This window comes from Emys orbicularis, chromosome 18 (assembly GCF_028017835.1).
Source record: "Emys orbicularis isolate rEmyOrb1 chromosome 18, rEmyOrb1.hap1, whole genome shotgun sequence".
NCBI lineage: Eukaryota > Metazoa > Chordata > Testudines > Emydidae > Emys > Emys orbicularis.
In genome coordinates, this window is record NC_088700.1 from 17,911,076 (window position 1) to 17,926,925 (window position 15,850).

Sequence of the window (15,850 nt, forward strand, 5' to 3'; positions counted from 1 at the left end):
GCCCCCAAACTTACTGCTCACAATACTCCTTTCAGGGGGCCAGATTCTCTTACCTCAGGTGCACATGCACAGCGCCCATTGTCAGCAATGGAATTTACACGTGTGCCCCGGCGGGTAGAATTTTTGTCCAATATGGGACTCAGCAGTTTTGGGTTCCATTCTTGGCCCTGTGAATCACTTCAACTCTCTGTGTCTCGGCATGTTCCCTTGTAAAACGGGGACTCATTTGCAAATGCACCGGGGTCTTGGATGGAAGGGGATGGATTGGGTTGTTGTTTAAATGCAAGCTCAGTGACTTGAAGCTGACTGGATCTTGATGTCAGCAGTGGTGTTCCTGAACTCTTTGAGGCCACTGTGCTTTCAGTATTGTGGAGCTTTAATTGGGAGGTACGGTGGTAACTCATTCTATACATCTTTCATTGTTGTTATAGGGGGAAAGTACATCAGGAAGGGAAGAGAAATCCAATTTCGTTTGAGCTGGCTCTCCGAATTCTTCTCCGGACTGTGAAAGCAAAACGGCATTGAGGAACCAACAGTGTCCCAAAGGAGCCGAATATCACCATGGGGCTTCCCATGCAGGTTTTGACCTGCGCCATCATAGCTTTGCTACACCACCATGTCAACGGTGGGCTCATCAAGAGAATTATCCGGCAGAAGCGGGAGACCGGGTTAAACGTGACCTTGCCAGAGGATAACCAGTCTGTGGTCTTTAACCACGTCTACAACATTAACGTACCCATGGGCTCCCTCTGCTCGGTGGACTTGGACTCAGCTAATGAGGACACAGACCTGAAGTCCCAGGTTGAGCCGAGCAAGACCTACCAGGAGCACACGGTGAATGAGGGGAACCAGATTGTCTTCACACATCGCATCAACATCCCCCGCCGGGCTTGTGGCTGTGCGGCTGCTCCTGACATCAAGGATCTGCTGAGCAGACTGGAGGAGCTGGAGGGGCTGGTATCCTCTCTACGAGAGCAGTGCTCCAGCAGTGCTGGCTGCTGCCCCAGCAGCCTAACAGCAGAAGGTAAGACGGACGGGCGAAGGGTCCTGGGTCCTGGCTGCAAATACATATTAGAGCTTGTTGAAAAACAGGGGGAAATGAATCCCAAATTGGAAATATTTTTGATCAGCTTGTGAAATGTTAAGATACATTTGCAAGAGTTGGATTATCCACAGGCCATAGCCAGACAACTGTTGTTCATGAATCCCCCGGTTCATGAATCCCTTTGGGGCTTAGACTGCAGATCGGCAGCCACGTGCCTAGAGGGAGGCGGCAGCATGTGAGGCCAGAGGCTGAAACATGGGCACCTTGGGACCTCTTATCCTGAAAACGTAGGTGTCTGGATTAAGGTTCGGTGGGAGTTTTGTGGATCACAGCGCAGCCAAAACTGGGGCTTAGGTGCCAAAGTACCTTTGTGATCTGGGCTTTCAACACAGCTATGCTTTATTACAGCAGCTGAGAATCAGGACCTATATTATTATGATTATCATTTTGCAATGACGGAAAGTATTATCCACTGGCCTGCCGGAAATCCATCAATGGGTCATGCCTTGCAACTTCAAAGTGCTGCCCAGACTCAAATTCCTCTTCCCTGCCTCCCCACTCCACCTTATCCCCATGTTACAGATGGGGTAAATGAGGCACCAAGACTATATATTCACAAGGCAGCATAGCCAGTGTGTTTGTACAGCACCTAGCACAATGGGTCCCCATTCTTGGCTGGCCATTAGGTATGACTGTAATAAACATGACTAATAATAAATAATACATTGCCGGAGCCGAGATTGAAACTCAGGAATTCCTGGTTCCTAGTCCCAGTACAGGCTGTCGATGTAGCAATGAAAATGGAAGCTCTCTTCATTCTTGCTTCCAACTGTTCTCTAGTAAAGGCCAATGAAAATACAGCTCACAATAGACTATAGGCCAGGGTCAAGGGGAACAAATGGATGCAAGAAAGTTTTTATTTTATTGATGTTGAGAGGATGGGTCACACAGAAGAGCAAAGACAGAACGTTAAAGTAGCACCTTGACCTACAGCCCATCTAAAGATTTTTATTTATACACACTACAGCATCTTATATGGTGTCCTACTTTGGGGTCAGCGTATGGTATATAATGATAAGATCTCTAATGGGACTGTCAGGAAAATTCCATCAGACATTGTGTCAGGGTCTTCGGGAAGGGCAGATAAAACCAATGAAAGGGACATACCTGCTAATCTACAAAATGCGGTAATTGGCAGCAGCTCTTCCCTGTTGCTAGTGTGAATTAAAGAGTTGTCAGTGAAGTCAAATTTACAAGGGAAATGGGGATGGATTTTGGCTCTTTAAGATGCCTTGAAGAGACCTGATCTTCAGAAAATGCTGAGCAGCCACACTGAAAATCAAGCCCCATTCAGGTGTCTTCAGTTGGGGGCCCAAAACTGAAGCTCCTGTAATCACTGGTTATTATAGAAAGTTTAGTCTTTTTAAAAAATGTCTTACCATTATCGCTTTTTTAAAATTTAAACATACTTCTGCTCTTCTTGGGTTTGGTCGGGGCTGTCAGAGCAGCGGAATGAAGTGTGAGAAGCCATTTTCAGAGTATACGTGGCACAACCCAAACCTGAAGTGTGTAATCTTACAAAAAACTTTTGGATATTTATCCAAGCCAAATTTTTTGAGATTCACCCAACCCTTAATCACTATGTGATATTTGTGTGAGCAGGCCATGAATCCAAGCTCACTATCCACATTGGCACCATCCCACTTCTGCCACCATTAACATTTTTTTAAGAGAAGAGGTAACAGTTGTCCCTGGGTTCAGTGGATGATGACCCCTGCCATTTTATACAAGATTATAACATTTTGTAGCTGTGACCCGTCCCATATAAGTGGTACCAGAGTGCTCTTAGTAGCAATCTTGTGTGTCTAACTTCTGTGACACACACTACAACTCATTAGGTATAATGAGTTTTCTGATTCATTGATACAGGTCAAGTGGACACCACACCATATTGCAGCGGACGAGGGAACTACAGCAGTGAGCACTGTGGTTGCATTTGTGAACCTGGCTGGAAAGGACCCAACTGCTCAGAACCAGAATGCCTGAACAATTGCAACAACAAAGGCCGCTGCGTCAATGGCAAATGTATCTGTGATGAGGGCTTCACTGGGGAGGACTGCAGTCAGCTCACCTGCCCCAATGACTGCAGTGACCAAGGCAAATGCATCAATGGTGTTTGTTTGTGCTTTGAGGAGTACACCAGTGAGGACTGCAGTGAAGAGCTTTGCCCGGTGGCATGCAGTGAGCATGGAAAGTGTGTGAACGGGCGGTGTGTGTGCGACGAAGGCTTCACTGGCGAGGACTGCAGTGAGCCGCTCTGCTTGAACAACTGCAACAACCGTGGGCGCTGCGTGGAGAAAGAGTGTGTGTGCAACGAAGGCTACACGGGTGAAGACTGTGGCGAGCTTATCTGCCCCAATGACTGCTACGACCGTGGCCGCTGTGTCAACGGGACCTGCTACTGTGACGAGGGCTTCACCGGGGAGGACTGCGGGGAGCTGACCTGCCCCAACAACTGCAACAACAACGGCCGCTGCAATAATGGGCTGTGCATCTGTAATGAGGGCTTTGTGGGCGACGACTGTAGCGAGCGGCGGTGCCCCAAGGACTGCAACAAGCGGGGGCGCTGCGTCAACGGGAAGTGCGTGTGCAACGAGGGCTTTGCTGGTGCCGCCTGTGGCCAAGTGAAGTGCCCCAAAGATTGTAACAAGCGGGGCCGCTGCGTCAACGGGCAGTGTGTGTGCCAGGAGGGCTTCATGGGCGAAGACTGCAGTGAGTTGCGGTGTCCCGGCGACTGTAGCAACCGGGGCCGCTGCGTCAACGGGCGGTGCGAGTGTGACGAGGGCTTCACAGGCGAGGATTGCAGCCAGCTGAAGTGTCCCAATGACTGTCACAACCGCGGGCGTTGCGTCAACAAGCAGTGCGTGTGCAACGAGGGCTTCATCGGCGAGGACTGCGGGGAGCTGAGGTGCCTCAACGACTGTAAAAACCGGGGGCGCTGCATCAACGGGCAGTGTGTGTGTGAAGAGGGCTTCGTGGGCGAGGACTGCGGAGAGCTGAGGTGTCCCAACAACTGTAATGAGCGCGGGCGCTGCATCAATGGGCAGTGCGTGTGCGACGAGGGGTACATGGGGGAGGACTGTGCTGAGCTGAGGTGCCCCAATGACTGCAACAACCGGGGGCTCTGCGTCAACGGGCTGTGCGAGTGTGACAATGGGTTCACAGAGATGGACTGTAGCCAACAGCGGTGCCCCAGTGACTGCAACAACCGGGGTCGCTGCATCAACGGACAGTGCCTGTGCGAAGAGGGCTTTGGAGGAGTGGACTGCAGTAAGCGATCCTGCCCCAACAACTGCAATGACATGGGCCGCTGCATTGATGGGCAATGCATTTGTGATGATGGATACGAAGGGGATGACTGCTCCAATGGTAGGTTTTAGTGTTGGTCTCAGACAGCCAACCACCCTTAAATTACCCTCTGTTTATCCATCAGCGAATGGAGATGTTAAGGGTTTTTCTTATAAAGCCGGGGTCTGATTTGGATCTTGTTTACGATGGTGTAAACCAGGAATGACCCCAGTGAAGTCAGTGGGGTTAAGGCAGCGTTTGGCCAAGGTGAGTGAGACCAGAATTCTTGTCATCTCTACTGTTCTTGGGTCTAATAGTTACCACTCGATGGCCAAGAGGCTGGTGAGGCTAACACTATAGCTATAGAGGGTCCTGTGGCACCTTTAAGACTAACAGAAGTATTGGGAGCATAAGCTTTCGTGGGTAAGAACCTCACTTCTTCAGACTTGCATCTGAAGAAGTGAGGTTCTTACCCACGAAAGCTTATGCTCCCAATACTTCTGTTAGTCTTAAAGGTGCCACAGGACCCTCTGTTGCTTTTTACAGATTCAGACTAACATGGCTACCCCTCTGATACTTGACACTATAGCTATGTTTCTCACCTCGTATAAATCTGTACAATCCCCATGGACTTCAGTGGATATGCAAAAAGAACAGGAGTACTTGTGGCACCTTAGAGACTAACAAATTTATTTGAGCATAAGCTTTCGTGGGCTACAGCCCACGTCATCAGGTGCATAGAATGGAACATATAGTAAGAAATATACATACATACAGAGAACATGAAAAGGTGGAAGTAGCCATACCAACTGTAAGAGGCTAATTAATTAAGATGAGGTATTATCAGCAGGAGAAAAAAACCTTTTGTCGTGATAATCAAGATGGCCCATTTTAGACAGTTGACAAGAAGGTGTGAGGATACTTAACATGGGGAAATAGATTCAATATGTGTAATGACCCAGCCACTCCCAGTCTCTATTCATTTCCCCATGCCTCCTGCACTTTTACTTTCCCATGACACTTCTTCTGTTGTATTCTTCTGTACTGGTTGTATCTAAAATACATCTGCTCAGCCATGGGGAAGCTAAAGAGTCCTAGAACTAGGGGGTCAGCTGGATTTGCCAAGGGAAGTAGATTTTTAAAGTGTAGAGTGAGCTTTGACTTGAAAATAAGACTTTCGGCCCTCCAGGAATACCGGAGTGTAGGCTAAAGACTTCACAGGTTGACAGCCTGAGTTCTGTATATTTCTGATGGCCAGGTTGCAGATTAAAGATGCATTTTCTATGTATGTCGCCTCTTGTTCATGCTGAACTGGGAAAGTGGGGGGTTGCATCTGCAGCATAGCAACTGTTTCAGGAGTACAGAACAGAGTGCATGCCACGCTGTGGCACCATGCAACGAGAGACCAAGGAGCTCAGCTGGTTGACTGCTCCTTGGGAGTAAATCAGCTGTGGAATGGGCAGTCTTGGCTCCCATCCCCTCTGACTTGCTGGTCAGCAAAGCTGAGTCAGCACTGAGTCAGTTTTGTCATTTGGCACAAGCCATGGCCCTTAAGACAACGTGCGGTCACTCCTATAGGAGTTGTAACTCTTGGGCTACGAAACCCTGCTGTGTTTCTTTTGCTGTCCCTATGGTGACATTTCCAATTCTTTATCTCCTTCAGCTTCCTCTCAGCAGAAGAATCCTGAGTCACAGTTTGATCTCCCACCCATGAAAATCTGGAATAATTCAAATTGTTGGAGTAATTCCAGATAGCTGGCCTCTCCCAAGCTGACAGTAGGATTTGAACTCAGGATCTTCAGCAGTAAACTCATGGGCCATTAGCACTTGAGATAAATCACTAAGTCCCCTAACAGGCATCTCTGGTGGCCATATAAACCTCTGTGCATCAGCCATTAGAGGAGGGCGTGTAGTACTATGAAGAGTGGTTGCACAGAGGTGTAAGAGCAGAAATTGGCCCACTGTTTTAATGTCTCCATTGATTTTTTTTTTTCCCCCCCTGGCAGTGTCCCCTCCAAGCGATTTGACAGTGACAGACGTGACAGATAAGACTGTCAATCTGGAATGGAAGAATGAGAATCTAGTCAATGAGTATCTCATCACCTATGTTCCTACCAGTGTTGGTGGCCTAGAACTGCAGTTCAGGGTGCCTGGAAACGAGACATCTGCTACCATCCGTGAACTGGAGCCTGGCGTGGAATACTTTATCCGTGTGTTTGCCATCCTAAAGAACAAGAAGAGTATTCCAATCAGTGCCAGGGTGGCAACCTGTGAGTTTAAAATAAACACAAATCTCTATATTTGACCATCTCTCTTCACCCTAATATACATTTTCATGTCTCTTTTATTTTTTTGGGACTTTTCTTTTTTATTATTATTCTTTTTCTGTTGTATTCCTCTTAAAGTCTGGTCCAAGCCAGAGTCTCCTCAGTTTTCTTTTCCAATCTCTTCTTGCAATGGTATGCCTTCAAAACGATAGAATTACAGTACTGGAGCTTTCCTGCTCTGACAGTACTGGAGCTTTCCTGCTCTGCACGAGGCCTTCCATTGAATATCATTGGGTTCCTGTAAACCAAAACTCTGTCTTCTGTCATGACAGGCTACAATTTAAGGCTTTGGGACTCTGCCTGTAAAATTGTTTTCATGCATCCAGGTAAAAGTATTTGGCTCAATACTATTGTAATTGGATTTTCAATGCTTCCAAGTACAGATCATTTTCGTTGCACATCTATCTCACCTTTCTTTATGATATCTCAATGCTTTTCACTACTGCAAGGTTCAGCCTTTTGAAAGGCATGCCATACCGTACTATTCTACACCAATGGCCCTCTAGCCATATAATAACACTATTATAAGCTGTTGTTGTAGAATATTATTCTTTATTTTTAAGAGTAATGTGCACCATCAAGGCCAGATTAAATAAGTGCATTCACTCTTCCTTATCCTCATGCTTCAATCTTGCCACCGAAATATGCTCATATACTTCCAGTTGGCCCACTTAAGAAAGCAGAAGCATTGTGAGTCTATATAATATATTTGATGATTTACTGCATGAATGTGCTAATTACTGTGCTTGGAAAGGTTCTAAGGAAGGGAACTACCACCTGTAAGTAGAAGGGACTAAAGTCTGATCCTCTGCTTTAACATATATTGCTGCAGTGTACCACAGAACTACGAAATTGGCAAGTACATAGCTATGCATGTCTCTTAAAAGGCATCAACATATGTGTGGGTGTGGCAGATTTTTTGGGGGGGGTCTGGAAATCAAAGATGATTTAAAAAGTCCTAAAAAAGAAAAAATGTAGGGAAGTTGGACTATGAATCCCCCTTCCTTGCAAAAGGGAAGGAAGATTCTTGACGGCATTTTTAGTCTTGCTAAAGCTTTATCTACAGTGGCTGGAGAGGTGGGAGGGAGGAGTCAGCATGGTGGATAGATTTTCCTATAGTTTGGTGGGTCCCAAATTAACTCTGGCATCTTTGGGGACAGAAAAAAAAGTCATCCATCCATCTACAGAACCCACCTTTGATAGCTGTCCACCATGTGTTTGTTCATTGTACTAATTGCCTACCTACCTATCTATCTATCTATCTTATCCAGTTTTTTCTATAGCACCCATCACTGTACTATGTAAGCATTTTGTAGTATCTTAAAACATCCCCAGTGATTTTCACCACGATACTTGTTTGTGAATACCTAGTTCTCTGATCTGTGGGGACACTATGACCCATGCAGCTACCCTCTTGCTCTTTCTCCTCATAGATCTACCTGCTCCTGAAGGCCTGAAATTCAAATCCATCAGGGAGACATCTGTGCAGGTGGAGTGGGAGCCTCTGAACATTTCATTTGATGGCTGGGAGCTCGTCTTCCGAAATATGGTAAGGAAAAAGCTCATCCCGTGACGCCTCCGTGTACAAATGCAGAGTGTTGGGTTTTTTTTATGCTGCATTCGAACTAGAGCTGGCCAGAGAATGCCCATTTTATTTCACAATACCTTTTGAGGGTTTTAATATTTGTTTTTGTTCCTCATTGGAATGAAAACCAAACTTTTCCAATGTTTTCACAAAATGGAATTGTTCCAAAAGGTTTGTTTTGGATTCGGTGCTGTCTCTCTGGAAATCACCAGAGAGCCCCTTCATGGACCTCAGAAACCTTCCCATCAAAAACTTCATTAAAATCAATTTGTCTTCAGGAAATGTTAGAGTTTGGACGAATAAAAAAGCAGTTAGTCCAACTTCAGTTTTAACCAAGTGCCTTGTGCGTTACAGAAAAAGGAAGATAATGGGGACATAACCAACAGTTTGAAGAGACCAGACACATCATATATGCAGCCAGGTTTGGCACCAGGACAACAGTATAACGTATCCCTGCATGTAGTGAAAAACAAAACCAGAGGACCTGGGCTGTCTAGAGTGTTTACCACAAGTAAGTACTATTCTGTTATTTGGTGTATTCTGTGGAGATGCTAAACAGGAGGCAAACCAAGCCACACTTTCAAAAGTTTCCCCTTTTGAAAACATGTAGCCGGGAAGAGCTGAAGTAGCTGACACAAGGAATCCCTGGGTTACCTGTCTGGGGAGGAAAGGATGCAGTGGGCCAGCATACACTTTATTCCTGTTCAGAGAGTGCAACAAAGTGAAACAGGCTCCGCATCCTTAACCCACCACATGGAAACTACTTGGCACCATCAGGATTCCTGGTGCAGCTGGAGAACCTGCTTGGACTTCTGCTTATACTTGCTGTGCCAGTGTAGGACTGGCTCCGTATACATCCCTTTTCCTTCCTGCATAACACAGCACTTTCCATCTGCATCGGTAGAATGCTATGGGCCATAAGTAAGTCGACATGAAGATGAGTTTCAGCTAATAGGAGCCACTCATTTTAAGTTTGCTTTGGGCAGGTCTACACTTACTTCCTGGTCTGGCCGTAAGCAATCGATCTTCTGGGATCGATTTATCGCATCTTGTCTAGACGTGATAAATCGATCCCAGATCGATCCCGGAAGTGCTCGCCGTCGACGCCGGTACTCCAGCTCGGCGAGAGGAGTACGTGGCATCGACGGGGGAGCCTGCCTGCTGCGTCTGGACCCGCGGTAAGTTCGAACTACGGTACTTCGAATTCAGCTACGTTATTAACGTAGCTGAATTTGTGTACCTTAGTTCAAAGTGGGGGGTTAGTGTGGACCAGGCCTTTGATTCAACGAATAAGGGTCAATGTCGAGACTGTGTTTGATCTCTCTACGATGGGATCAGAAAGTTCATGTTTTTCCTCTTTCCATAACAGAGCTTGATGGCCCGAGCCAGATTGAGGCAAGGGATGTGACAGACACCACAGCTTTAATCACATGGTTCAAACCTTTGGCTGAAATCGATGACATAGAGCTCACCTACGAACCCAAGGATGTTCCAGGGGGCAGGACGACCATTGACCTCTCTGAGGATGAAAGCCAGTATTCCATTGGGAATCTGAAGCCACACACAGAGTATGAGGTGACGCTGATCTCTCGGCGCAGGGACATGGCTAGCGACCCTGTGAAGGAAACCTTTGTCACAGGTAAAGAGTTTGTTCGGAGATGGTCATAGCTTCTTGTCTTCTGCTTTACTCCAATCACCATCAACACATCCATGCTAATTAGCTGTAGCATGTTGTTTCACTTCAGTTATTATGCCAGCACAGCACTGTACCAGTCACAGAGGTTTATGGAAGTCGAGTAAAATTTTCAAAAATGACTTAGGAACCTAGATCCCATTGCTTTTCCAAGAGACTTAGGCTCCTAAGTGCCTGCATCTCTTTTGAAAAATGAAATTAGGTTCCCAGATCATATAGGACCTTTTGATACTTTTATCCTGAATCTCCCATTTTTTCCCCCATCAACAAACAGTGTTCCTCCTACCTTATCTGCCTGCCAGTCTGTTTATTGATCTAAAGTTTTCCTATAACTGCCATCACCACAGTGTCTAATTCTGAACAGATGTATTATTCTGCCTACATCCATTGTGGATTAGAAGAGAACTCTCTTCTTTTTTCCTTCCTTGGTCCTGGGAATCCACTGCCTGCTTTTTGTTTTTAATTCAGTTTCACCTTTGGTTATGCTGGGGATGTTTTGGTAAAAGGTTTCAGAGGGGTAGCCATGTTAGTCTGTATCAGCAAAAACAACGAGGAGTCCTTGTGACACCTTAGAGACTAACAAATGTATTTATGTATTTATGCCCAAATAAATTTGTTAGTCTCTAAGGTGCCACAAGGACTCGTTGTTGTTGTTGTTGTTTTTGTAAAAGGTGTGCAATTTAGCATGCAGTCATGGTTTGGATCTGTTAATGGAGCCCTATGACAATGCTGGGGAATAAATGGAACAGGGAGAATGAAATCCTCTCTTGCCCCAGGATGGAGTTGTTTCACCAAAGCAGGACTTGAGTCCATTATGGGAGTGAATAATGATAGCTCATGGAATTTTTAGATAAAATCCCTATTTCACTCCAAGAGATGAGACTCCTTTAGGCCAGGGTTGGAGTGTATCTTCTGAATACTGAATTCCAGGGCTGGTCAACAATTTTCCGTGACAACTTTTATGGGATGGAAAATTGGGTTTTCGATGAAACAAAATGAAAAATTTTCACAGGAGGTGTCTGCTTTCCTTGAAGTGGTAACTTCTGTGGGAAAATTGATCTCATCTTGTAGATGGTACCATATGCCAGGCGTATGAATCATTCTTTCCTTCTGTCCTGAGAGAGAAAACCTTTTTTCCCCTCTTCAGGCTTGGATGCACCAAAGAACCTGAAGCGACTGTCTCAGACAGACAACAGTATCACCTTGGAGTGGAAGAACAGTCAAGCCAGCATCGATAACTACAGAATCAAGTTCGCTCCCATCTCAGGTGGAGACCATGCTGAGATAACTGTGCCAAGGAGTAACCAGGCCACAACCAAGACAACGCTCACAGGTAGGATCAAAGTGAGATTGCTGTTAATGTAACTGGCACCAGTAACCATCCGGAGATCTGACCTCCTATCACCATGATGACCTGTGGCAAGGTGTAAAGGCATGTAAGAGGTTACAAATAGAACCGAGGTACCCTGCCTGTCACATGGTTGATCTGGGGCAGGGCTCTAAAAACAAAGAGGAAGCTTCTGCAAGGAGAAGGCCTTGTCCTCTCCCCTCCCAGCTGTTGGCTGTTTTGAAATCTTAGGTTAATAAAACTAGCCATGAGTAAAGGGCTTTTGAATTGAACCAGAGTTTGGGCTTTAAGTCCCCAGCTGGTGCCTCAGCACACCATAATATTTATATAATCACAACATAATTGCATCAATATTCAATAACAGCATTGTTTTCATTAGGGTCCCATAAGCTATCTAGAGAGATCTGCTTTTCCTTTGCTATGAACAGAACTTTCCCCGACACTAAGAATTATATATGCACAACAGAGGAACAGGAGACCCACTTAGTGTAAATTACTGTATCTACTGAATGGATTACAAAGAATTTACAAAAATGTAGAGCTATAAAGAGTCACATTGGAGAGATGTAAAGAGAAATGTGAATATATGAAAGAGACTTTAAAAACACACCAAAATCCATGCAGATTGGGATAATAAGTGTATTTGAATCTTTTATGGTAGAGAAAATATTCGGGATGTAAAAGACTTTGAAGATGATTTAGACACCAGGAATGTCATTTTTTACTAACTTGGGTACACAGTATCTTTGTTCCTGTCAAGAGCCACATTTTCAGCCTGAGGGCCAGGTTTTTAAAGGTATTTAAAGATGCAGATAGGTGCCTAGTGGAATTTTCAAATCCATTTTGAAATCAATGGCAGTTGATTTTAGGTAACATTGAGATCTCTCTAGGTGCCTCTCTGAATCTCCAGGCACCTAAATACCTTTAAAAATCTGACACCGAGTCTCTGGTTCTCCATGCCACTTTTGCATGTGCTTGCAAAAGTAAGCATGCACCTTTTTATGCTTGCAAGTTGACCTCTTGCCTGCAAGTTAGTCAGTTGGGATTTTCACATTCAACATGGATGTCTGCACACTCGTGCAAGTCCAATTTATTTAAATCATCATCTCTTTGAGGCAGGAACTGTCACTTTTTATGATGTTTGTACAGTGCCTAGCACACAGGGATCCTGATCTTGGTTGGAGTCTCTAGGTAATGCAATAATAATAATAAATAATCAAGTTGACTGTGCATGCAAAAGTTTTTTCCTCCACATTGGAGGCCAGCTAGAGACTGCCTGAAAATTTGGCTCTTAATGTTCATAGAAAAGGAAAGATCCCGCGCCACCACACACTACAGCTTTCTTATGAAAAACAAAACCGAGAAACATTTTATCTAGCACCATCCCTAAACAGTGACACATCTCTACACATTCACCATAGGTCTGAGGCCTGGAACTGAATATGGCATTGGAGTGACAGCAGTGAAGCAGGACAGAGAAAGTACTCCCGCTACTATCAATGCTGCAACCGGTGAGATGATCCTTTCTCTTGGCCACACGGGGTGAAAGGGCAAAGAAAGCCAGAGCCATTCAAGAGCCCCAGTTAGGGACCAAGTGTAGATATATAAAATTATAAATTAATCTGGAGATATCCTATCTCATAGAACTGGAAGGGACTTCAAGGTCATCGAGTCCAGCCCCCTGCCTTCACTAGCAGGACCAAGTACTGATTTTGCCCCAGATCCCTCAGTGGCCCCCTCAAGGATTGAACTCACAACCCTAGGTTTAGGAGGCCAATGCTCAAACCACTGAGCTATCCCTCCCCCTAAATTGTAAATTGTCTCGTAAATTGTGCAGTCCTCATGGTCTCTTCCACTAAAAGTGAATGTTGTTGCTGGGGAAAAGAGAAAATCCCACAAAATTTGGTATAGTCCAGTTCCAAATATATAAAATGTTAATAATGGGTACAATTAACCCTTGGGATAGCTTAGTGAGGGACGTGGCAAATTCTCCATCTCTGGGAGTCTTTTAACCAGGATTGGATGTCGTCCTAAAAACTTGTTCTAGTTCAATGGATCTCAACCTTTTTTGTATCCAGACCTCTGTTTCCATACTGGTATCCCCCTTTCTGTTATCACTGTGGGAAGGGCAGTGTGATTGCAACCCCCTGATACCTGTCTGTGGCACGCACTCTCCCCATGACTGCCAGGCTGAGAACCTGTGCTCTAGATTCAAAACACAGTTCAATGAGGGAATTACCGGCTGAAACTGAATGTTGTTAAAAAATGAATAAACCAGGGGGTCAGATTCTGCCTCTCTTCCATGCAGCCCTGTTGAAATGAATGTTCGTGAGGGAGATCTGGATTCAGTTTGGTTTGCATATAAACGGAACGTCACCTGCTACTACTTAGACCAAGGAATAGGGTCTGAAAGGCATAGAAAGGGAAATCAGGCTAGTGTTATACAATGAATCTATTAAGGCAGCAGGTATAATTATGGCTCTTTCTCCAGTTAGCTGACAGAATACCCACATGGCAGTACACAGCTCCTGCACCGAGGAACATAAAAAATTCTGACGTATAAATAACCTCTGTGGTTTAACGTGCAGATCTGGATAATCCCAAGGACTTGGCGGTCAGTGATAACACTGAAATGACCCTCTCCCTCCGCTGGAGAAGACCACTGGCCAAGTTTGACCGCTACCGCCTCACTTACATGATCCCCTCTGGGAGGAAGATTGAAATTGAGATACCAGCAGATAGCACCTCTTACATCTTGCGAGGGCTGGAGCCTGGTACAGAATATACCATCACCCTAGTGGCAGAGAAAGGCAGGCACAAGAGCAAACCCACAATGGTGAAGGAGTCTACTGGTAAGTAACAGGGTCTGAATGGGTGCACTGTGTCAGATCCTCTTAACGAGCGGGTGAGATGGTCCAAGCAGAATGTCACCGGCTTTCCAAGACGCTGCTGGGGAGCAGCTTTGAACACGTCAGCTGGCTGCAAAAACCTGGTTACTCTCTGTGAAAGCCTAACTGAGGTGTAGCTCTGCTTTTTCCTTATCCCTTTGTTTCTCTCCATCTCCTCTGTTGTGTGCTTGCTTATCCCTTAAGGAGACCCACGCAATACACTTATTCTCCAGCAGGGGATGTACAACCTCGTTCTTTGCTTTAAATTGGACGATTTTGTGTGCGTCTGTCTAATGGTTTATTTTGTTTCCCTACACTCTAGCAATCAAAGAAGAAGGGGGACTACGATGTTAACAACACACCCCTTTAACATTCCCCTACACACACCTTAATGAATTTTCATTGCAGCCTTTCTTGACACTGAAAGCATCAGAACATTGTTGGAGCCCTCACAATTCCACTTTTGCCTGTCACCATTTTTCTCTTTCAATAGCATAAGAAAGCTGATGTCATAATGCTAGTCTCAGTCCCTTGAGTCCATTGGCTAGCATGACTGCTACACTTCTATAAAAAAGAGCCCATTCTTCCACCAGTATTCACCTTGAGCAGTACCCTATTCCTCAAGGAGTTTCTACTGAAGACAGTGGGGTTTCTTGTTGAGTTCATTGTGTAAATGGGCTATGTCAGGCTACGGCCTTAGGGTAAAAGATAATCAGCTCCTACATGTTTTCAGAGTGTTCTACGTTTAAATATTGTGGGCTAGTACTCACCTGGTGTAAATCAGCGTAGCTGCACTGAAAACAGTGAGGTTACATCAGTTGGCACCAGCTGAAGATCTGGGCCTGAGAGTTTCATCTTCTTTCCCTCAATTCCATCTAGAGTACAAACCCATGCAAGAAATCCCAGATCTTACAAAGTAGCAGTTGTAGACAAGAGAACACTGCCTGGTATTGTGAAGTCTGAAAATTAAAGTAGGCACCTTATTTTGCTGCCACACAGTCAATCCAATCCAACCCAACCTTATTTTCCATTTTAATTTTCATGCCAACTGTACCTATAAATGGTTTACAGAATTGGATAATTCAAGACAGCTGAGAGTTCATATGCTGTAAACATCCACATTAAGTAAATTGTATGATGAATAAATAAGGCCAGTAGCCAAGTGGGAGAAAACATAGGAGGCACTGACACACAGAACAAAGCGGAAGGTCTACACTGCAGGGATGAAGAAAGCTTTGATCTTTCCAGGGTTGTTTCTCCCCCTTCTCTTTGAAGAATCTTCAGACCCTCACAGGAAATACACAGAGGGTGAAAAGGCTTAAACAACATACATCAGAAGGACCTTGCTGTGGAGTTTCACAAGCTAGTCATTTCCAGCATCAGAATCAAAGCCCCCAAGCCTTAGTCTTTATCTTCTTGGTATATTTAAAAAAAAAATGCATGAAACCAGTGTAATGTTCTAAGTGTTTGCTCTGGCCCATGAATAAACCGAGAAGCTCCGGAAGCAACACCTGAGAGGCAGCAGCATTAGTTGATGTAATGTTTCTCTGGGATCTGTCCCTTGATTGGGGACGGATGCATCCCAAATGCATAAGAATCAGGAGCTGTAAAATAAG

General features: G+C 45.1%; 1 protein-coding gene across 1 annotated transcript in view; it reads left to right on the top strand.

Moving 5' to 3' along the window:
• The first annotated feature begins 561 nt into the window (after positions 1–561).
• The window catches only part of TNC (tenascin C), a 59,254-nt gene continuing 43,965 nt past the window's right edge, over positions 562–15,850 (top strand). The window contains exons 1-9 of the mRNA XM_065418683.1: positions 562–1,024; positions 2,975–4,474; positions 6,400–6,663; positions 8,154–8,269; positions 8,660–8,816; positions 9,675–9,944; positions 11,146–11,331; positions 12,768–12,857; positions 13,935–14,198. Coding sequence (XP_065274755.1) covers positions 562–1,024; positions 2,975–4,474; positions 6,400–6,663; positions 8,154–8,269; positions 8,660–8,816; positions 9,675–9,944; positions 11,146–11,331; positions 12,768–12,857; positions 13,935–14,198 — 3,310 coding nt within the window. The remainder of the gene's footprint in view (positions 1,025–2,974; positions 4,475–6,399; positions 6,664–8,153; positions 8,270–8,659; positions 8,817–9,674; positions 9,945–11,145; positions 11,332–12,767; positions 12,858–13,934; positions 14,199–15,850) is intronic.